Source organism: Culex pipiens, chromosome 2 (genome assembly GCF_016801865.2).
Source record: "Culex pipiens pallens isolate TS chromosome 2, TS_CPP_V2, whole genome shotgun sequence".
Taxonomy (NCBI): Eukaryota; Metazoa; Arthropoda; class Insecta; order Diptera; family Culicidae; genus Culex; species Culex pipiens.
The window spans coordinates 18,442,690-18,467,105 of NC_068938.1; the positions used below are offsets into that span (position 1 = coordinate 18,442,690).

General features: G+C 37.3%; 1 protein-coding gene and 2 non-coding genes across 5 annotated transcripts in view; 2 read left to right on the forward strand and 1 right to left on the reverse strand.

The window, feature by feature from the left end:
- LOC120432419 (THO complex subunit 2) overlaps positions 1-24,416 on the forward strand; it is a 26,306-nt gene continuing 1,890 nt past the window's right edge. Inside the window, exons 1-9 of one of the 3 annotated variants that reach the window (XM_039597619.2) lie at positions 1-156; positions 480-971; positions 5,655-7,653; positions 12,222-13,386; positions 13,445-13,825; positions 18,014-18,229; positions 18,292-18,329; positions 22,801-22,977; positions 23,047-23,175. In XM_039597619.2, coding sequence (XP_039453553.1) covers positions 113-156; positions 480-971; positions 5,655-7,653; positions 12,222-13,386; positions 13,445-13,825; positions 18,014-18,229; positions 18,292-18,329; positions 22,801-22,977; positions 23,047-23,175 — 4,641 coding nt within the window. In that variant the 5' untranslated portion in view covers positions 1-112. The remainder of the gene's footprint in view (positions 157-479; positions 972-5,654; positions 7,654-12,221; positions 13,387-13,444; positions 13,826-18,013; positions 18,230-18,291; positions 18,330-22,800; positions 22,978-23,046; positions 23,176-24,416) is intronic. The other 2 variants (XM_039597621.2, XM_039597620.2) reach the window with 2 other exon arrangements.
- Trnay-gua (transfer RNA tyrosine (anticodon GUA)) lies at positions 17,560-17,652 on the reverse strand. Its single transcript has 2 exons — positions 17,616-17,652; positions 17,560-17,595 (listed from the first exon to the last, which is right to left on the reverse strand). It is a non-coding gene; the product is annotated as a tRNA-Tyr (tRNA).
- Positions 17,854-17,947, forward strand: Trnay-gua (transfer RNA tyrosine (anticodon GUA)). The gene is made up of 2 exons: positions 17,854-17,890; positions 17,912-17,947. It is a non-coding gene; the product is annotated as a tRNA-Tyr (tRNA).

Below are 24,416 nucleotides of genomic sequence, written 5' to 3' on the forward strand. Positions count from 1 at the left end.
CGCCCCTTCCACCGGGCCCGCGCCCGCTCGACGCGCCACCTCGCGAGCACGCACCGCACCACGCACACCCGCAGCAAACGTCAAAGTCTGTGAAATTTCTTCTCTCGCGAAAATGTTGGACTGGAAATCATGGGAAAAAAGCGGACGATCTGAATTGTAATTATCGCCGGTTCCGGCCGAAACCGACCACAAAGTGTTCCCCGTGCCGTGCGCTTCCGTTGGGTGGTGGAGTTTCCGGGAAATTCGCCCATTTGGGCGAGAAAAGATGGATTGAAATTTGGTCTTCTTTTCCGCAAAGATGCAAAAAAGTTGTGTTTTCTTCTTGGCTCTTGTTTTCGTCGTCGGCTTCATTCCGGCGGCGGCAAGATGCGTAGAAACGGGGGACCGGTTATTGTTTGAAAGGCGGACAGTGCGGGGAACTGCTTCGCGGTCAGTCTTCCGGATTGTTTGTTTACGTTTTTGTTGTTGTTTTCTTCCAGCTTGAAGCACTGCAAGGCACTGCTGAAGGATGATCCGGCCAGCAGTCCGCTGTTCGCCAAGGGTGACCGCAAGACGGGTGTTTCCCGGGCCGTGTACGACCTGATTGCGCACGGCATCCGCGGCCAGATCAAGAAGGAGAGCGTCCTGTCGATGCTGGGCGAGCTGGTCAACCTGCACAGTGACATTCCGTCGATTCTGCTGGACATTTTCGGCATTTTGGACGCCGAGACGGCTGGGGGAGGCGGAGGAGGAACCGCCGGTGGGGGAAGTGGTGGTGGAACGGCTGGGGGAGGAAGTAGCAATGGTGGGGGTTCCGGGGAGGGGTCCAGTGAGGAGCGGACCGTGTTCTGTTACATCGTGAAGGAGTCCGAGCGGTTCCTGTCGGAGAAGCTGCTGAAGGAGCGGCTGGAGATCGACACGCTGCAGGACGTCGGGACGATCAAGAATCGCAGCTTCTACACAAAGTTTATCAAAGTGAAGACGAAGCTTTAGTGAGTATTTGAGGTCAACTTTAATATCAATAGTTTTTGTCTTTTGAAGCTTTTTTAATCGTATTTCAAACTTATTTAAAAAAGTCTTTTTGCAATTCCGTCGTGAAACTATTTACTTTTCCTGTCATTCTTGAACGACGAAAAAGCCTACTTTTCTGTACTAAAAATAACAGAATCGAATAGCAACACTTTTCAAAATAAATGCTGAAAAGTTCTACTTTTCAGCACTCAAATGGGTGCTGAAAAGTTGAACTTTTCAGCACTTGTTTTGAAAAGTAACACTTTTCAACATTTTTTTGATTTAAACGCTTTATTGACAAAAAACATGAAAATTTTACATAAATTTTCACTCAGTGTGTGTTTTTGGAATTGCAAAAAATGTTGTATGGAACTCGTTGCAAAACTTGATTTTTTCAGCACTCTTCGTATTTATCCAACTCGGTGAACCTCGTTGGATAAATGTACGACTCGTGCTGAAAAAATCCTCTTTTTGCAACTTGTTGCATAATGTACTATTTTAAGCTGCACTAAAATTTTATGTTTTTATTTTTGCAATATTTTTATATGGCCTCGCAAAAAAAAAAACCTAAGTTGAAATTGTGAGTGTCCTAGGTACTTGAAATTCACATCCGTGTTAAAGAAGATCATTTTCGGTGGCCCATTTTATGCATTCTTGGTACCTACTTGATCTTCCCGTGGGAGACTCGGTCCTAACTAGGTCCCAGTACCGAAAAGGACCTAATAAAAATAATTTTATGAAAAAAAATCTTCCCGTGGGAGTTGAGAAAATTAGTTTCGCTTGCAAGTTGAACTTTGAAAACATTTTAAAATATTGAATTATTTTGATGGTAGAATTATCTTACAAATGTTGAAAGTTTTATAGAAAATTGTTGAATACATTTCAAATTGAACAGTGCAAAAATTGTGCTAATCAATTAGTCTAAAAAAGACCCAGTTCCTTCGAGTAAGACGTTATTCAACGTCAAAAAGTATTTATTTGATATAGAAAAAGGAGCATAACATTCATATTTCAAGACTAATTTTGAATTTTTGATTTTAATAGTATCACGAAATATCTCAGGTGTAATTTTCGATACGTATTAATCGATAAATATTAATTTTTTTAAGGTTCCTATAATCATATGAAACACAATAGCACAATAGGACCTTTTCAAAAACATTTCTAGATATGGAAAAAAATCAAACAAAAAAATCAAATTCAAAAATCGAAGCTTCTAAAATCTAAAAATTGTATTGTTTTAAATTCTCCTTAAATTCTTAAATACCACCATTTTTACCGCCATCTTAAATTACAGAAAAAAAAGATAATGTGGAGCGTTTTTGGAGGAAAAAAGACTAAAATTCTGAGATTTTTTTAAAAATTATTTTTCAATTATTCGGAGTGAAGTCTTGGCGAATACTTAAATTTTTCAATCCCATAGATTAAAAAATGATTTTGGATTTGCTTTAATTTTCAAATTTCTGATTTTTTTTCTGCTGGGGAAGGATTACACACTTGTCCATATGTTTTGCAATCATTAGTTTCCAAAATATTTAAGTTTGACGTAAATTTTTGTTGTTTTAATAATTTCATAAAAATCTAACATATTTTTTATCCAGCCAAAACATCCTAAATATGATTATCAATGCAGAAAAATGCATTTTATATTGTTTTCAGTTGATTTGACTTCTATTTTCAATAAAATCTTGAAGTTTAAAAAAAAAAATTTTTTGCCCCCAGATTTTTGGGACCAATTTTGAAAGGGGGCGACATAAACATTGAAAATTTTTTGCAACGGCCTCAGTTTTAAATCTCTAAATATTTTATTTTTCTATATTTCCTATTTTGAAATGTCTGAATTACATTTTTTTTTTTATTTTTTTTATTTACGAATTTTAAATTTTATAGTTCTTAGTAAATACTTTTGTTTTGAAAATTTATATTAGAGCAATTCCAGCTCAAATCAGTAATTTTTCTGGTACTTTTGTACCCGAACCTCTCCGATTTCAATGAAACTTTGTAGACATGTTATCCTAGGCCTATATAAGCCATTTTTGTGTATATGGAGCCAATAGTACTCGAAAATAACATTTGAGAAGGGCATAAGGTATTTAAATATTTTTGTATTTTGCAATTTAAAAATCACTGTGTCTCGAAGCCGTTGCATCGTATCAAAAAGTGGTCAAAGACAAACTTGTAGGAAATTGAACGGGCTTTCTGAAAAAATACACTGAAACAAAAATACACATCACTTCTATGAGATTTTTGGATTTTTAACTTTAAAAATTAATTTTCAAGGAGATGTCACGATTCTTTTTCGTTCAAATTTTTTGAGGAAATAGCCTAAAATGTTAAAAAAAGACTGAAGAAAAATGCAGGATGATATCTCTCCTAAAAAATACAAAAATCATTTACTGAAACTGTTTTTTTAAAGGTCTAAATGTCAAAAAAAAATTAAAACCCGATAGTGGAAACCAATTCCTCAGACAATTTTACATATAAGTCTCCATATTGACTATTGTCCTATGATCAATCCTTGTAAAAAATAGCGGTTTTAAAAATAAAAAATGTTGAAAAAAATGGTTTTTTGGTGGTTTTTGGCAATTTCTATATGACAGATTATTAAGTCGCGTTAATATTTTTACCGGAAAGCTCGTCCAACTTCCCATAAGTTTGCATTTGAAAGCTTTTCAATTTAACTCGTGTTAATATTTTCTTAAGCTTATTTACTATCCAGGTTTCATTGAAAAAAATAATCCATTTTCTGTTATGAGCAATGTAATACAACTTATATCTGAAAGCCCATACATCCAATTGAAATGCTGTCAAAGACAAACTTATGGAAAATTGGACGAGCTGTCCGGTATAAATATTTACGAGACTTAAAAATCAAGTCTGTCATATAAAAATTGCCAAAAACCACCAAAAAACATTTTTTTCAACATTTTTATTTTTTAAACCGCTATAGCTTCACAAGGATTGGACATAGGACAATGGTCAATATGGAGACTTATATGTAAAATTGTCTGGGGAGAATCGATTCCCATTATCGTGTTTAAAAAATTTTGAAGTTTAGACCACTTTTCAGAAAAACTGTTTCAATTAATGATTTTTGTATTTTTTTAGGAGAGACATACCATCCTGCATTTTTCGTCAATCTTTTTGTAACATTTTAGGCTATTTCCTCAAAAATTTTGAACGAAAAAGAATCGTGACTTCTCCTTGAAAATTAATTTTTTTGTTAAAAATCAAAAAATCTCATAGAAGTGGCGTGTATTTTTGTTTCAGTGTATTTTTTCAGAAAGCCCGTCCAATTTCCTACAAGTTTGTCCTTGATCACTTTTTAATACGATGCATCGGCTTCGAGACACAGTGATTTTTAAATTACAAAATACAAAAATATTTAAATACCTTACTCAAATGTTATTTTCGAGTTATATTGCCTCCATATACACAAAAATGGCTTATATAGGCCTAGGATAACATGTCTACAAAGTTTCATTGAAATCGGAAGGGTCGGGTACAAAAGTACCAGAAAAATCCTGATTTGAGCTGGAATTGCTCATTAAATTTCTAAATCTTTTATTTTTTTATATTTTACATTTTGCATTTTTATTTTTTTTTAATTCCTGAATTTTCAATTCAAAGGGCCGCCAAGCTTTCAATATTACGCTCATGTGAAATGTTAGGCTTGATTCAAAATTTTTGTAAATATTGTTTTCGTTAAGATCGGAAAATTTCACGATATTAGAAAATGGTTGATTGTTTGGGTGAGACTTAGAAAATTAAATTTTCCTGTTTCTTTTTCATTAAGCCGTAGTATCTCAACCGAAGGTCCAATCTTCAATGTCTCTGAGACAATTTTATATCAAATTTTCTGAACCTTAAAAAAATATTTTCAAAAATGGTCACTTATGGTAATCATTTTTTAAAAGTCGAAGCACTGCAAATATTTCGCTGGAATCAAACTTTCGATGGCTATATCTTGATAACGGGACACTTTATCAAAAAATCTATACAGTACTTTTCGATTACAAATTCATATTTTCAAAAAAAAAAAATGAGGTCAAAAAATATTTATTTGTGAAATTTCGATTTTTTTCAAAAATCACAGTTTTTCCTAAAATTTATTACTCGGCGGCAGAATTTTTGACCATAATTCTATATGGCTCAAAAGTTGCGGGTTTTTGTCCCCTAAAACATAAAAAATCTTGAAATTAAAAAATACATATTTTGGGAAATGGAGTTTTTGTAAAAAACAGTTTATAAAAAAAATCGGGATTTTTTTCCGTGTACCTATTTTTCTGGATATCCCTCAACAATACCTACAACTTTGCCGAAGACACCAAATTGATCAGAAAATTCACTCAAAAGTTACAGCTGTTTGAATATTTACATACCACTTTTGTATGGACAGCTGCCAAAATTGTATGGAGACTTGTATGGGTGAACCAATGACACAAAATAGCATATTTGGCCATAGGGAAGGCACCCACAAAGTTTGAGCCAAAACAAAAAATACAAATTGTTGAAATCGGCCGATTTTGTAGAGAATTGCTCACATTGGTTGCTATGTTGAGCTTTTGATATCTTAGTACTCTGTTTCGAGTGAGACGTAGTCCTACGCCAATAAATATAAAAAGAAGAGCTCAAAAATCAACTTCAATTTTCTCTTCTTCCAGCTACAAACAGCGCCGCTTCAACCTGTTCCGGGAGGAGAGCGAAGGATACGCCAAGCTGATCACCGAGCTGAACCAGGAGTTTGCCGAGTCGGTGTCGGTGCTGAACGTGCTGGAAATTATCAAATCGCTGATCGGTTGCTTCAACCTCGATCCGAACCGCGTGCTGGACATCATCCTGGAGTCGTTCGAGCAACGTCCCGAGCACGACAAGATCTTCATTCCGCTGCTGCAGGCTTACATTAACGATGGGACGATCATTTGTGAGGTGTTGGGGTACAAGTATCGGCACTTTGCGGACGTCAAGACGCCAGAGTCGCTGTTTAAGGTGACGGCGTTGTTGCTGCAGCATGGCGTCATCAAGCTGGACGACATTTACGCGTGGTTGAGTCCGACGGACAAGCTGATTGTTGGGGAGTGGGAGTCGGAGGTGGCGGACGCGAAGGAGTTTGTGCGGAAGTTGAACGTGGTGTCGACGAACAAGGACAAGGAGCAGGAGCCGGAACCGGAGAAGGAGATGACGCCGGAACGGTACGCGACCAATCAGAAGTGGGGTTTGTGCGAGGCGTTGCTGCATGTCGGCGATTGGAACACGGCTCAGCTGCTGTTGAAGAAGCTGCCCGAGCAGTCGGTTATGGTGAACGAGCCGATCGCGAGGGCCATGTGCCGACTGTTGCACATGATCATCGAGCCGGTGTACCGGTTGAAGTGCGCTCTGCCGTGCAACATCAAGGGACGACCAATTAGTAATGGGTTGAGCAAGTTGGCGCCAGCGCCGGTCACGACGATCGCCAAGCTTCGCAACCACGCTTTCCCGATGTTCATCGCGTTGGGACCGTCTCTGCATTACGACTCGGTTTTGCTGTACAAACTGCTCCGTTTGGTGCGTACAATTCTGACGGAGATGAACGTGGATCCGTCGAATCCGCCGGCAACGGGCGCGGAGAACGAACTGCTTTACTACGACATCATCTCGATCTTGGACGCGGCCATTCTGCCGTCGCTCTCGTACATGGACTGCAACTGTTGCGTGGCGGAGGAGATCTGGTCGATTGTGAAGCTGTACCCGTATCAGTTCCGGTACAGTTTGTATGCGCGCTGGAAGAACGACACGTTCCAGCTGCAACCAAAGCTGATTCGACGTCGCGGCAATGCGCAGAAGCAGATCAAGGCGTTGATGAAGCGTGTCAGCAAGGAGAACAGCAAGCCGGTGGGGAGGTTGATCGGCAAGTTGAGTCACTGCTCGCCGGGATTCCTGTTCGACTACATTCTGCTGCAGATCCAGATCTACGACAATCTGATCACGCCAGTGGTCGACTCGCTCAAGTACCTCACCTCGCTGTCGTACGACGTGCTTGGGTACTGTTTGATCGAGTCACTCGAGCAGGTCGATCGCAACCCGATGCAGAACGACGGGACTTCGTTTTCGATGTGGCTGCAGAGTTTGGCCAACTTTTGCGGGGCGATCTACAAGAAGTACAACATCGAGCTGAGCGGACTGCTGCAGTACGTGGCGAATCAGCTCAAGTCGCACAAGAGTTTGGACTTGCTGATCCTGAAGGAGGTCGTGCAGAAGATGACGGGGATCGAAGCGGCGGAAGAGATGACGGCGGAGCAGATTGGGGCGATGTGCGGTGGGGAGTTGCTGCGGGGTGAGGCCGGGTACTTTAGCCAGGTGCGCAACACGAAGAAGTCGTCGCAGCGGTTGAAGGAGGCGCTGGCGAGTAATGATTTGTCGGTGGCGCTGTGTTTGTTGATTGCGCAGCAGAAGCATTGCGTGATTTATCGGGAGACGGCGTCGAGTCATTTGAAGTTGGTGGGGAAGCTGTACGATCAGTGCCAGGACACGCTGGTCCAGTTTGGGACGTTCCTGGGGTCGACGTACTCGGTGGAGGAGTACGTCGAACGGTTACCGACGATCCACAGTATGCTGCAGGAGTACCACATTCACTCGGACGTGGCGTTCTTTTTGGCGCGGCCGATGTTTTCGCACGCGATCAGTGTAAGTAATCATGAAGCTAAGTACGGAGATCGGAAGGAACGCGGTCGAATTTTTTGAGAAAAAAATATAATGATTGAAATACAGTACTTGTTCGGTAACTGGGCTGAGAACGTAGCCCAGTCACCGAATGCTGCTCGCTAACTGGGCTGAACGAAAATATCAAGGGGACCACCAATTCATAATATTTTCCTGATGAAATATGAAAATAAAAGTTGTTCCAATTTATTTACAATGCTAACTTTTCATATTTCTTTAATTGTGGCTTAAAATTCAAAAAAGGTTGATTTTTTTATTGAACTTGATTTTTACATCCATTAACCCCTCGGTAACTTCGGTTTGTTTTGGTTTTTTGACGTTTGTCCGCGCCCAGTTGAAAAGCATCCCAGTTCAACAACGCCCAATTAGCGAACAACTACTGTATTCACAAATTCAAAGTTAAAAAACTCAAATTCAAAAATTTAAGCATTTAAAAATATAAGAATACACAAATTGCAAAGAAAAACATCTGAAAAACAATTACTACAAAATTAAAATTTAAAACGCTGTTTTTTTAATTACAAATTCATCAATTAAAAAATTCTTGATTTTTTTATTTTTTTAAATTCTTTAATTCCTGAATTTTAATTTGAAATTTGAATTTTTTAATTGAAGTTAATTAAATTTAAAAAAAAGTATTGAATCAATATCTGTTTTTCAATTTGACTCATTTTTTTTAAATTACTAATTTTATTTTATTTTTTTCAAAATTTTTTTGAATCTTTGAATCGTCAGCGGACATTCAAAATAGCAAATTCTGATTAACGAATCCTCACAGTATTTTGAATTTTAAAATACACAAGCTAAAAATTTAGAAGCATTTAAAAATTATTAAAAATTTAAGAATTAAAAAATTGTAGAATTCGAAAAAAATTGCAAAAAAAAATCGATATACAGAAAACTAAAAAAAAAATAAGATTGCCCGATTAAAAATTTCTAAATTTTAAAAATTTGCAAATCCTTACCAAATAAAATTCTTGAATTTCTGATAACCTTAGATTCTTGAATTCGAAATACGTTGAATGCCTAAATTCTTTTTTTTACATTTTTAATTTTTAAAATAGTTGAATACCGTGTTTTAGACATTTTTACATTTCTGGAGTTAGATATATTCTAGGCTAGAAACCGAAATTTTTAGAAAGATGAAAATGTCTAGATTGGGTTAAACATTTTGACGAGGACTCGGGAAATTGAGTAGAAACTGTTTTGAACCATTTTTTGAATATTTAAGTTTTTAAAATTTTGGATTTCTTAAAAGAAAAAGTAGAGTTTTTGAAGTATTTTTTTAATATTTGTAGCATTACTAGGTATATTTGATTTTTATATATACTTAACTCCAAAATTATAAAAAAATTAAAGTATGGATTTTTTGAATTATTGCATTAATTTAACTCCAAAATTGAAGAAAATCGGTTTTGAATATTAAAATAAAAAATAAAAATTTAAATATATTTTTTTTGATTTATTTTTTTTTCATTTTGGACCTTTTTATTTTTTTAAATTTTTGAGTTTTCAAGTTTGAATTGAATTAGGATTTTTTAATTTTCAGAAATTCAACAATACAAATATAAAAAAAAATAAAGATCTTATTTTAGTTCAAAACAAAAAATCAAAAAAAAATAAAAAATAAAAAATTTAAAAATATATTTTTTGTTTTATTAAGAATTTTTTTTTTATTATTTTAAATTTTGGAGTATTTTAATTTTATTTTTTTTAAGTTTTCAAGTTTCAAGTTTTTTTAATTTTGGAGTTAAATTAATTAAATAATTGAATTAAGATTTGAATTTTTTTATTTTTTATATATTTGTATTCTTATATTTCTAAATTTCTGCAAATACAAAAAATAAATTCAATTCAAAACATGAAAACTCTAAATTTAAAAATACAAATATTTAAATTTTCTTTGGTTTTTTAAAATTTGGAATTAATGATTTTTTTATTTCTGGAGCAATATTGAAAACCCGATTTAATCCCACCTGGGGTGAGATAGAGCCTTTCTTACTAAAGAATATAACAATGAAGAACTTTTTTCAATTCATAACATCGACTTTGTTTATTTATAACGTCAGCACAAAAGAAAGTCTTATGATGAAAGCAATGTATTATAAATGATATGATTTCCAAAAGAAATAAAAAACGCAATTTTCACCAAAAGAATATTTTCAATCGTACAATATGTTTGTACGTTTGTAATCAAACAAGCGTTTATGACAAACGCGATCATGCCAAGCTTCCCATGCGCCAGTGACAACCCGGGCAGACGGTAATAACAAAATTCATGCCATTTCAATAACAAATTCTGTTAAAATAACAAAAAGTGTTATGGAATCTTCCTGAAAAATCCATTTCTGCATAATGGTTTAATAACGGTTTATGTTATCATAACAAAATTTGTTATTGGTCTGGTATTGGTTGAAAGCCAAAACAACTTTGGAATAACATTTTTTGTTATGGAAGAATAACTCCAACTGTTATTAGGATGATCGGATTAGTTGTTAAAATAACAAAAATTAATAACAAAGATTTGTTCGAAGAATAACTAAAAATGTTATTAGTCTGTTATTACAATAACATTCCAATAACAAAAAAAATCATAACGACGAATAAAAAATCTTGTTATAAATAACGTAAAATGTTATTGGCCTAGTATTTTCAAATATCAAAAAATGTTATTCCCAAGTTATTTCCGTCTGCTCGGGAACGCACACCGCGGTTTTGGTTTTTAGCTTCGGTACGAGCCCTTTGTGTGTGTTGGTATTTTGGTTCATCGTTCCAGCGCACCAAGCCAAGCAAAACCGAGGTGCAAGTGAACCGCGTGTGCCGCACGGTGCAGGGAAGCTAGCCATTCAGCTTCTACGAAAGTGACAGAGTCAGAGATAGCTATTTTTAACAACCGCACCACTACACACTCAATCGAGAGAACCTTAGGTAGAAAGCCATTGGCGTCGCCAGCATTGAAAACTTTGAAAACGATATAAACGATGAAAAGCTTAGAAAGCTCCTATTGGAATCCAATGAACCCTGTTAAATAAACTTACGAAATCACGAAAAAATGATGTCTACATTTAGGCGATTTTAGGAGCGCACGGGAAACAAATTGATTGTAGCCGGATGAATGTCCTATGTCACAAAAGATTTTGCATAAACATTGGACAGTTATGCAAAAACGGACAGGGCAAAAGAAACCGAAAAGCTACGATATCTTACATGTTGTAGGAAACATCGGTAGACAAGCTACTACAAAACGAGTATAAGTCGAGCCAAAAAATATATGCGCCAGCATTCTCGCGCCAGTATTCGAAGCTCAACTTGACAACTTGTCGACTTGGCGACGAAGCGTCGAAAATCGATGCAGTGTGATTTTTTGACGATTTTTCGGATTAAAATTCATGCTGAATCGACATATTTACGAAGCTGGAAATGACGTCCAGCCTTAAAGTAAAACCTATACCTTTCTTTAGTAAGAAAGGCAAAAAGTAAATCGTTCTAAAAATTGATCGGGATTGCCGATCGATGTCGAATTTGTTTCAGATGCTCACTCATGGTCTGTACTATGAAAGTAGAAAGAAATTTCGGATAAAATCAGAAATGAAAAATGTTGGCGAAGGTCACCAGGTGGGCTTTTACCTTTTTTTAGGGATTTTTTTTCTTTTGGTAGGTTAATCGAACGGCTCTAACTCCAGAACCATATTATGAATCTGGATGAAAATTTGGGAGGTTGTAGAGCTCGAAAAATGCAATTTTTGAGATAAATAAAAGATATGAAAATGAAAAAAATTGACCATATTTTCATTTGAAAACTGTGTATTTTGTTGAAAAGTCTGGACGCATCCGAAAACAGATGGATATTTCGAAATTTGCGCGGCAACTCGCCCAGGTTCAGCACACTAGCTTTCATCTGCATTCAGAAGAATCGAAATCGGATTTATGGGAGCTGAGAACGGCGCGACACAAAATTTTGCAAAATTTTACCACATACGAACATCACTCGACCTCCTCGGAATTTATTTTCTCAAAATTCGAGAGTTCGAGATAGACGAGTTCTGTCAAGGTGAATCGATAGAGCGTCGAAAATCGATGCAGTGTAATTTTTTGACGATTTTTCCGGTTAAAATTCATGCTGAATCGACATATTTACGAAGCTGGAAATGACGTCCAGCCTTAAAGTAAAACCTATACCTTTCTTTAGTAAGAAAGGCAAAAAGGATTTCATTACACGCTTTTAAATGGGTGGAAAGGCCGTAAGAGCAATGTCGTACCGCCCCTTTCAAATGTTGCTCCAGATTTATGATTTATTTTTTTAATTTAGATTTTTTTTTCTTGTATATTTGTAGTTTTTTTTAAATTCTAAATTTTAAAATACTAGTTTTTTTTTAAATATTAAATAATTTAAATACTCTTTTTAATTTTTTTTATTCTCAATTTTTAAACTTCTGTTTTAAAATTTCGCGTTTGCGTTCCTTCCGATCTCCGCACCAGCCTTAAGAGTTGAACGTGGAGTTGGAAATTAATTTCTTTTTTCTCAATTGCAGCAAAAGTACGACCAGCTGCGCAAGGCCGACCAAAACTCGAAGAAGCTGTCGACCTCGCAGAAGATGGTCAAATATCTGGAAGCGACGTCGTTCGTGATGAATCCGGTAATCGAGTCGGTTCGTCCGCTGCATCCGCCCAAGGTCTGGGAGGACATCAGCCCGCAGTTCCTGGTTACGTTCTGGTCGCTGTCGATGTACGACCTGCAGGTTCCGGCCGACAGCTACCAGCGCGAGGTCAACAAGCTGAAGCAGCTGTCGTTGGCGGCGATGGATTCGAAAGAGCAGAACGCGTCCAAGAACAAGAAGGAACAGGAGCGTTACGTCGCGTTGATGGAGAAGCTGCAGGACGAGCGCAAGAAGCAGCAGGAACACGTCGACAAGATCATGCACCGACTGACGAGCGAGAAGGACTCGTGGTTCCTGTCGCGATCGGCCAAATCCGCCAAGAACGAAACCATCACGCAGTTCCTGCAGCTGTGTCTCTTTCCGCGTTGTACCTTCACCGCCCTGGACGCGCTGTACTGTGCCAAGTTTGTCCACACCATCCACAGCCTGAAGACGGCCAACTTCAGCACGCTGCTGTGCTACGATCGGATCTTCTGCGACATCACCTACTCGGTCACGTCCTGCACGGAGAACGAAGCGACGCGCTACGGCCGCTTCCTGTGCGCCATGCTCGAGACGGTCATGCGTTGGCACGCCGACCAGACGACCTTCAACCGCGAGTGCTCCAACTATCCGGGCTTCGTGACCAAGTTCCGCGTCAGCAACCAGTTCTCCGAGGCGAACGATCACGTCAACTACGAAAACTACCGCCACGTTTGCCACAAGTGGCACTACAAAATCACCAAGGCCATGGTGTTCTGCCTCGACTCGAAGGACTACATGCAGATCCGCAACTCGCTCATCATCCTGATGCGCATCCTGCCGCACTTCCCCGTCCTTGCCAAACTCGCCCAGATCATCGAGAAGAAGGTCGAGAAGGTGCGCGAAGACGAGAAAAACAAGCGGCAGGACCTGTTCGTGCTCGCATCGAGCTACATCGGCCAACTCAAGGCCAAATCGGGCCAGATGATGCGCGAGAGCGACTTCCACCAGGTTTCCGAGAAGCCGGTCAAGGTCGAGTCGCAAGACTCGAAGGCCATGAACGGCGACAGCAAAGGTGGTAAGTCAAATGTTAATTAAAAACCTTAAAAATTCTAACCAAACCTCCAACCTTCCAGAGCGCAAGGAGATCAAGATCGAGAAGAAGATCATCGTCACGACGACCAACTCGAGCAGCAGCAAACCTCAGCCGAGTTCCACCCCCGTCAACAACGGCAACTCGACAAGTTCCACCACCAGCAAGAGTAACAGCAGCAGCAACAACGACGACGTCAAGATTGTGCTGGAGACGCGCGAGATCAAGAAGGAGACGCCGCTGCGGGAATCGGTGAGGGAGTCGAGTAGTGGAGGTGGTGGCGGAAGTGGTTCGAAGGAAAAGTCGTCCAAGGAGATTAAACGGGAGGAGCGAGCGAGGGAGAAGGAACGGGAGCGGGAGGAAGCGGCGGCGGAGCGGAAGCGAGAGAAGGAGAAGGAAAAGCGGAGGGAGAAGAGCACGAAAGGTGAGTGGATGTTATTTCTTCAACATCAGCATCATCAACGTGCATACAAATAACGTGAGCAGTCATTTGTGGCAAAGAACTTTGTCCTAGGGCTCTGTTTTACGGTGTCAATTCAAAATTTTGCAATGATGTCGCTCGTTACCATCAGAAGCTTTCTGACGTGACATTTTAGGTACTTGAATCTCACGCCCCAAGTCGAGCTGTATGGGCTTAGCCTGGAAGCACTGTGCGGATTTTTTTAGATTGTGCTAGGCAACAGTCAAATCATCTAAGAATATTTAATTTACCACAATAATGGTGCCCTCAGGAGTTTCCCGACGGGGGACGTTTACCGATCCGTACAAGATCAGATCATTGAAATATTTTGTAAATCAAGATTAACATTTTAAAAGGGTGAAACATTGAATATTACGCCCATTTAAAATGCTAGTCTTGATTTTTTTTCAAAATATTTTTTTTCGAAAAGATCGGAAAATTTCACGAATGTTTCATGTTTTAACATTGAAAATCGGACCATAAGTTGCTGAGATATCGACATTACTGCCCACCATTGAAAAAAAACGGCTAATATCCACTTTTGGCAAAAACGAGTTATTAGCACCAGGTAGTAGAGGATGTTCCAACGCATCTTCTGAAACTTGAATTTCACTAAAATAGTGTTTTGATTTGGCTGCCGATGCGAAAAACCAAACGGATAATATGCCACCAAGCTTCCCTGCACCGTGCGGTACACGCGGTTCACTTGTACCTCGGTTTTGCTTTGCGCCTGCTTTGTTCGGTTTACACCCGTACCCGACTCACACGAGCCGAGGGTATTTTGGTTCATCGTACCAGCGCACCACGACACTCTCGGCTCGCCGCGTCGGTTTTGTGTCTGGCACTCACCCATGGCATGAACCCAGCGTATGAGCCAAGGTGCTTCACTCGGTACGAGCCGAGGTACGTGCCGTGGTACACGCTGGCGGTACAAACCGGGTTCAATACCACGGCGCGTACCACGGCACGCTGGGTTCATGCCATGGGTGAGTGCTAGACACAAAACCGACGCGGCGAGCCGAGAGTGCCGTGGTGCGCTGGTACGATGTACCAATATACCAACACACAAATGGGTTCAGGCTCGTACCGAAGCTAGAAAACCAAACCCGCGGTGTGCGTTGGCACTGGCGCATGGGAAGCTTGTATGCCACTCTTATGGGAAATCACCTTGATAGAGATTTGGTGACAAACACTAAAACGCGTTTTTCTCGGAATACTTGATGTGGCATAATAGCCGAATTTTCAATTATGGGCAGATTAGAAAATGATGAGTTGTTTAGGTGAAACTTAGAAAACTTAAATTTTCGTGTTTCTTTTCCTTAAAGTGGCTGTATCTCAGCAACCGGAGGTCCAATCTTCAATGTTTCTTAGACAATTTTATAGCAAATTTTCTGGACTTTTAAAAAAAATAGAAATGGTCACTCATGGTCACTATTTCTAAAAATAGAAAACCTGCAAATATTTAGCTAAAATCAAACTTTCGATGGCTACTGGCTACATCTTGAAAACGGAGCTCTTTATCAAAAAATCTGTGAAGTACTTTTCGATTGGAAATTAAATTTTACATTAAAAAATTACGTCAAATTTGTTTTTGCATGAAATTTCGATTTTTTCCGAAAATCACTATTTATTCAAAAAATCATAACTTGGCGGCAGATTTTTTGACCATGTTTCTCTATGGATCAAAAGTTGCGGGTTTTTGTCCCCTAAAACATATAAAAAAAAACTCGAAAATCAAAAAATACGTATTTTGGGAAATAGAGTTTTTGTGAAAAAAAAGTTTATAAAAAAATCTGCAATTTTTTTTCCGTGTACCTATTTTTTTCTCAAAAGTCCTCAACTTTGCCGAAGACACCAAATTGATCAGAAAATTCACTCAAAAGTTACAGCTGTTTGAATATTTACATACCATTTTTGTATGGACAGCTGCCAAAATTGTGTGGAGACTTGTATGGATGAACCAATGACACAAAATAGCTTATTTGGTCATAGGGAAGGCCCCCACAAAGTTTGAGCCAAATTAAAAAATACAAAAAATTAAAATGGTCGAAATCGGCCGATTTCGTAGAGAGTTGCTCTTTTTAAAAATCAATATTACCTGAAGTAAATAATTGAGTACTGTATCAATTTTTATTTGCTCAAAAAACACATTTAAAAATTATAATACGGCGGCCTAATTTTTGGTTAGCAATAACCGTAAACCGGGTTGACATTGATAGTATTTAAATTTATTTTTCAAATATTAATCAATCCGCAAGACTTGTCTTAAGAATTATAGTTTATTTATTTTATTTTATTTATTTGCGTTTAAGGACCACTTAACTCAAGAGTCATTCGGGTCCGAAAATTATAGTTTTAAAACATGTGCTGAGGTAGGCCACAGAATGTCCATGTACATTTCTTCATACAAGTTTTTTTTTTCAATAGCATTTAAAAATAGTTTCGTTGAAAATTGTAATTTAAAAAACCGGACACCTACAAGTTTGCAAATTGAATTTATAACGTCAAAGTGGCCCTCAGTAAGGTTATTTTTAAAGTTCCGTTTGCAAAAAAATACATTTTAAGTTTTTTTTAAATAATTTTAAAAACTTTCAATAAAATGTGTATAAATTTAAGGTTAAGTGAATAAAAAGTTTCAAGTCTGATTAAAATTCGTCAGATATTATTTTTTTCATAAAAATATAAATTTTGGATGCCACCCAAATCAATATTATAGCAAGATTTATAAATTTTCCATGTTTTCTAAGAAACTTGTTCTACTGAAAATGTCTCTTAATCTAAAGAAATTTTTAAATTCTTTTTAAATAACACCTAAAACTAGTAATTTAAGAACTTATCTTAACTGTTATTAGTGTAAAGTTGTCCACAGAACCCGATAATGAAGTTCGTTTTCCGATTTGCATTCATTTTCATTGAGAAAAACATGACACTTTGAGAGTATTGAAAATATCTTATTTATCAATGTTATTTACTACTTCTTGAGGTACCTACTTTGGTCGCTTCCATACGTTACCGATTGTATTTAATTCATAATTTTTCATTTTGCTAAAAAATCTTCAACCTATCAATCTTACTCCGGCTACCTCCGGCACCCCAGTTTACAATATGTTTCGGGATTTTTTCCCTTAAAAAAAATGAAAAATATATTAATTTGGATTTTGGAAAATCGTTTATTTTTTATTTTTGACAAAAGTTAATTTAAAAATCGACATGACAAATTCCGTGTATCTATGTTTTATAAAGTTCTCATCAATGCCTACAACTTCGCCGAAGACACCAAATCGATCAGAAAATTCTTACAGAAGATATGGTAGAGTGGTAGAGAATTGCTAATGAGTCACATAGCAATCTCCCTTTTAAACTAGCGAAAGAACCAGAATTCAGGAATTATTCAAATTATTAGAATTGTAAGTTTTCTGAACTTCAAATAAAAATGAATTTGCCTAATTCAAAAGTATTTGAAATATAATCAAATTTCAAATCGTATTCAAAACAATTCAAGGTATTTCAAGTACTTTCAAATAATTTCATATTAGTTGCCATCATTTCACTAATATTTTGAAATAAGTTCTATTTTTAAAATACCTTCAAATGACTAATAATATTTCAAAAAGTATTAAATTATTTCAACAGAAGTTTTAGCTATGCTCTTGGGGTATTTAAACTGATGTTTTTATGAGAAATGTAATAAAAAATACTCCTTCGAGCCGGATTTGAACCAGCGACCTATGGATTACTATTAATATTATCGAATCTACAGTCCACCGCTCTACCAACTGAGCTATCGAAGGCTCCGCTCAATAGTTGCATTAACCTAGGTCTTACCCGCTTGGTTTTTGCCTAGTGGTCTGAAAGTCTGCTAAAACCACTGACTTGACATCAAGAGGGGAGTGCAAACCGAAAAACAAGTTTCATGCGATTGCCTTTCTCTGATTTGATGACCTGTGCGCGATCAAAATTTAATGCGTTGCTGCATTTTTAATCGCAACGTGCCTTCGATAGCTCAGTTGGTAGAGCGGTGGACTGTAGATTTGGGTAATATTAATAGTAATCCATAGGTCGCTGGTTCAAATCCGGCTCGAAGGATTTTTTATTTTTTATTTTTGAAGTGTTGGTTGCTAGAGTGCTAAATTTCTATTTCTTTCCTTCCAGCCGCTCTACAAGCGGCCGCCGCGGCCGAGTACGAGCTGACGCTCCAGCAACAGCAGCAGCAGCACGAGCGGGAATCACGGGCCAGCGAGCGCGACCGGGAGCGCGATCGCAGCGAGCGGGACCTCAGCTCGGTGTCCAACTCGAGCAACGAGCAGCAGTCGCAGTCGCAGCAGCAGCACCGGCGCAGCAGCCAGGACCCGCCGGAACATGACCGAGGTAGTTTTCTGGTATTACAGAAGAAATTATTAGATATTTCTAACTTTTATGACTTGTTTCAGAAATCAAACGTCGCAAAGTGGAAAGCTCCAGCTCCAAGGTTAGTATTCTGGTGTAGACAACACTTGACACAAGAGTGAAAAACAAGTGCCCGTGAAAGAAAAAGAAAATCCGAAACAAAACGGTGTCTTGTGCGGTCTTGGGGAGGAACGAAAGAAACGGAGAGTACGGTCTGAGGAGGTCGCCACTCAGGGGGTGACTATGACGGTGGAGCAGAAGACGTCGTGGCGAACGTGGTGGACCATGCACAGAGCTGAAGCGGACAGGTGACCGAGGCAGGAGACGACGGTGACGACGATCAATACCGATGATTACGGCGGAGGAAGCGTGAATCTACCGATTGTTAAAATAATTGTTTTACCAGAATTTCAATCAAACTGGTGAAAGCTACAAAATCTACAAGGAAAATTGTCATTTACTCTTCAACTTTTGAAGATCAGGAGAACCTTTTGGCCAGTCTTTGCGGCCAACTGTGCAAACTTGGAAATCGAGAGGTAGATTCACGGCGAAGCTTTGCAAAACTGGAGACACGATCTACTGGAGAAGAAGCTGAAACCGCAGAAATGAAGCAGCAGGAGATGTCGGAGAATGAACATTCTGAATTGATCAACCAAGCAAAAAGTACAAATCAGCATCGAGCTAGCGACAGTCACCGGAAACGCTAAGTAAATCAACAACGCAATTCTCAAATTGTTGCGTAATCGAAGGAATTCTACCAACCTGGAAGGAGGATCCAAGCATATTGAAGGCATGAGGCTTAACCAAGGCTGACGAACCGGAAGTCCAGAGTAGCAGGTCCACGCGTTGCAGAATATCGACCAAGATGTCCCGTTCCGACGCGTTGCTGTAACTCAACTCGAAAGTGAAAAGTGAAAGAGAAGAAGTGTGCAATTATTTATTGTCATTTGCTTTTGTATTTTCTAAATTAATGGACTTTTCAATCGTTTGAAACGATTCCAATTCTTTTCGCTGTGATTTGAAATAATTCATTCCAAATGTACAAATGTATTCAAGTGTAATACAAAGCTGGTCAACCGAATTCGCGTAACAAACTTCAACCAAATAAATTTTGCCACCCACTTAAATCTTCCACAACTCAATTTGCCAAAACGAAACAAGATAAAAGTGCACCGACGACGCCGAAGCAGCAACACCTACCAACCGTCAACCTCCACCGACCGTTTCTGTTGATCACGACACTTGCTCTCCGCAGTCGTGTGTAGTAGTATCTATCGTATTGGGTGTAGTCTCCGTTCTCCCTCCTTCCGACCTGTGACACGGTACAAGGCTTGTGCAAGGTACGTATCACTTCGCCAAAAAATGAAAGAAAGAAAAAAAATCTCCACTACTTGGTGGAAAACGGGGAAGAACACAAAAAATGCATTATGAGCATTCAAAGTTCGGCTTTGGGTTAAGATTGGGGAATTTCTGCTGAAGTTGAAACTTTTTTCCTTGAAAATTTGGGTCATTATCTGTGTGGATGTTTTGTTACACCTTAGAAATCGTTTGGCGTATAACACAATAATAATAAATTGTAAAATTAGCAAGACTTTTGCAATTTTTTGATTATTTCAGCATTCATCATGCTGATTTTTTTTCTTCTGCAATAGTTGCATAAACTTCTATTTTATCAACAACGTTTAAATTCCTATTAGGCCCATTAGGGAACCAAAACGGCAACTTTGAGATAGAAAAAATGAGTACAAAAAATTATCGCTAATTTTCAAAAACATTAAAAATTCGAAAAACTTACTTACTTAAAAATTGACGAAATTACATATGGGACGGACTTGCTTTCGGTAAAATGCACCGTTTTCAAGTTATAGGTTAGTACGCAGATCGGAAGAAACGGTCACGAAAAGAGCGGTTTGCAATATAACAAACTTGAAGTTGCAAACGTCGTAGTAATAATACTGTATTCTATATCATAAGGCCGTTGCAAATATTATTCAAAATTTATGTTTCAAATTCAATAGCTCCAAAGTTTTAAAATTCCATCTTCCTTTCCTCTGCCCCAAGATTACAAAATTATGATATTTTTACATTTAAAAATATAAAATAAATATTTAAATAATTTTAAAATTAAAAAAAAAATATTTTGAATTTTAAATATTCAAAACATACAAATTTTAAGCCCAAAAATTTCTAAATTTCAAACGCAAAAATAATTATTTCAAAATTTTCTAATTTAAAATAGCTAAAAATTCAAGGATTTTAAAATTTTACTTTTTTCAACCTTAGAAATTTGAAAATTTAAAGGGATATATTTAAATTTAAAAATTCAGGAAATATCAAATAACTTGCTCATTGTAATGCGTCTTGAAATCACAAACGTTTATGGTGAAACGGGACATCTTTTATTCAACTTTAATCAATTCCTGAACTTGACAGATTGCGTGCTATCGAAAATTCACTTAAATTCAAAAGATTTTTGAATAAACCAGAACATGCTAACAATTATTCTTAACGTAGATGAAATGCAGCTTTGATAAATATTTTCAACAACCTGACATAATAATAAATCCTCAAATTAAAAACAAAATTTAAAATTTTGTAATACTTAAAAAAAAATGAAAAATACTTATTTATTTATTTTGAATTTATAATTTTAAAAAATATCTTTGAATTAAAAAAAAATATTTTCAATATCAAAATATTCGAATTTTGAAATTTTTTTTAAGCCATTACTTAAAAACAAGGGTCCTGATTGTTCAAAATCAACCACTCCAATCGCGAGCACAAATAGCAGGCAACGCGATACTGCCCTGATGAATTCCTACCGTTTGTCACTTTCACACCATACGCTCCCGAACACTCTCTCTTCTACTCTCCTTCTCTCTCTGATCGGCTCATTCTCCGAACGGCTCCGGCAGGCCGATCGTCTCCGATCACTCTTAACTGAAAACATTTTTTCTCTGATGCAATGCGTTATACTCATTGATTTGGGTTGCTTAAAATCAATGTTATCAATTATATTTTGCATTTATTTTGATTTCATAACAATATAGACACCATTCAAAGAAATTTCCAACAAGTAAAAATCAAATTGATGGCAAACTGAGGGCGTGAAGACAAAAAGACTGCCGCTCTGGCATTTTGTGAGAATGGCTCTTCGCTGAGCATGGTAGTGTGTGAGTGTCGTCGAGCGACGGAGTAGGCAAATATTTTCACAATGTATTTGTTCGCTGAGTGAACAGTTCGGGCCACTCGCTGGCTGCTTGCGAGTATCATTCGCTCATGAATGCTAGCGGGTTGAAATAGGCGACGAATGGATAGGCAATGAGTGAGTGGTTTCTGTTCATCGAAATCGATCGAAAATCAGGACCCTTGGTTAAAAAAATTGGAGTTCTCAATATTTTAAATTTTATGTACTCAGATTTTTTTTTTGTCATAAAATAGAATATTTTTTCTTGTAAATTTCCCTCAATTTTACTTTATTTTGAGCAAACAAAAATACGGCCTTTTGATTATGCTGCCCCATATTGTTATATCGAATACCTTGGGAAAAATGGCCTTGGGAAAAAATGACTTCGGATTATCGAATCTTCGTGTAATCGAATCACGAATTTATCCTACATTTGATTCTCGAGCTTATGATCCCTAAACTACTCTAAGGTGATATTGAATTTTGGAAAAAAAGATGGCGTGAAAAATTGATTATCCGAAGTCCCATACAAACCTTCGGATAATCAGACTTTGGATAATCGAAACTTCGGATAATCGAGTCTCGGCTGTAAAACATTATTTGTTTATTATTTATTATTTTATTTTTTAATTCAGATAATTTAGGAATTTAAAAATTCCAAACTCACGGGTAACGAAAATAATGCGCAACTGTTCTTGATCGCATTCCGTCTTTTTGTACCAGTCTAAGCATTTTTTTAAATGTATCCAAAAAAAATAAAATAAAAAAAAAAATAGGTTTTTAAGTTGCCATGATCCTTGATTCAACGGTCCGATTTTCAATATTAAAAAAAAACCTTATTAAAATTTTCCGAACCTTCCACTTAAAACCTTTCAAATGGAGACTGCGTAAACAGAGATCTGTGAAATATAACTAAATAAAAGTTCTTTACAAAAAAAAAGACTCGACAAAAAAAACTTGATAACCAAAATTTTAATGCTTAAAAAATATCACAGTGGCAAAAAATTTAACAACCTTAGAAAATTATTGTTGCATCGATTTCTTTAAAAGTGTGCACATTGCTATGAAATAATCAAGTTTTATTGAAGTGCTTTTATAGAACGTTGTAATCAAATTTTCATACATCAAACGATTTCTAGGGTTATTTTTAAAAGTGTTTTCCGAAATGTTGTTAAAAATTCTACAATAGTGAAATTCAGAAAAAAATAATTAAATAAAAGGATCATACATTTCCCCCTTAGAACTACTCCCTTGGGACACGGGTCATTTCTTCCCTCCTTCAAAAGTAAACTAAAAATAAATTTCAAAAATCTCACCCATGCAGTTACTAAAAACCCCGCCCACCCCTCTTTCGGCCTCATTTTAGAGCAAACACGTCCTCGAGGACGGCAGTTCCACGGCCACGCTCCAGTCGACCACCTCGTCGTCGTCCGAGTCAAAGAAGGAGCGCAGCAGCAAGACCAAGGACAAGCGCGACCGCACCGAGGAGGAAAAGGAACTCCGCAAGGAGCGCAAACTTCGCGGGAAGAGGGTAAATATCCTGGTGAATGCATGCTTCTTGAAGTGTGGCGAAGAGCGTCGAGTACTAATTGGTGTGATTTTTGTTTTGCAGGATCGTGCCGAGGAGATTATGCTGGCGGAGAAGCGCCGCCGCGAGGAGGAAAAGGCCGCCAAATTGCATCTGCTGAACGGGGAGGACGACCTGACGCCGTCCCATCGTGACAAGCACCACCATCTGCGGGTGAGTTTTTTAAGTTTCGCTTTTTTCTAGACAATATTCCCCAAAGTCAATTCATTCAAAAAAAATATTTAATGCTAATTATAATTTTATCGCTCGAAAATCTTCACGAAATTATTTTAAAATACTAATTTAGTATGAGTTTGATGAGTTTCCTAACTAAGTACTAGGTTTTATGTGTTTTTCGAAAAGTAAACGTCAAACTAAACCTAAAAATGACAAAATGTCAGAATCGACCAAAAAAGATATGGGACAATTATGCGTAGAACAACAGTAAACAACATTAAAATAAATGGGGCTTGGTTAATCGGCAGAACTTCGAATGTCAGAACAGATTGTCAAACGGCAGGAAACAACATGACAGAAAAGGTCAATCAGCAGAAAAGGTTAAATGGCAGAAATGATCTATCGGCACATAATCAATGAAACCAGAAAGGTCGTACAGCTGAAAAAGTACTTTGATTGATTAAATAAAATAAAAATCAGATTATTGATTCAGCTAACCTCTGAACCTCTGAAAAAGAAATCTTTTTTTGTATAGAGCGTAGAAAATCGCAAGTTTAACTTTCAGCCTAAGAATGTTCTGTTCTTTATTTTTCCTTCCAGTTTAACTTTCTGCCTAAAAAAAATGTTTGCCATTAAAATTTTCTGCCAGTTTAACTTTCTGCTTATACAAATTTTTGCCATTAAAATTTAGTGTTAGTTAAATTCTCTGCCTAAAGTTTCACTTTCTGTTTAATGAATTTGCTGCCAGTCTAACTTTCTGCTTAGTGAAATTTCTGTCATTCAAATTTTCTGCCGGTTTAACTTTCTACCTAAATAGCATTCTGCCATGAAAATTTCCTTTTTTCTGCCAGTTTTACTTTCTGCTCAAAAATGTGTGCAACCATTAAAAATTTCTGGCAGTTTAACTTTCGGCTTAAAAAAATTCTGCAATTTAAAATTTTCAACAAGTTTAACTTCCTGCCTAAAGAATTTTCGTCTTTTAAAATTTTCAGCAAGTTTGACATTCTGCCTAAAAAAATTTCTGCCCTTTAACTTTTCAACCAGTGTAACTTTCTTTCTAATGAACTTTCTGCCATTCAAATTATCTACCTAAAGATTTTTCGCCTTTCTGCCTTAAAAAAAATCTGCCCTTTAAATTTTCAACCAGTTTAATTTTCTGCCTAAATAAATTTCTGCCGGTAAAATTTTATACCTAGATAACTTTCTGCCATTAAAACTTGTTGCAGTTTCAACTTTCT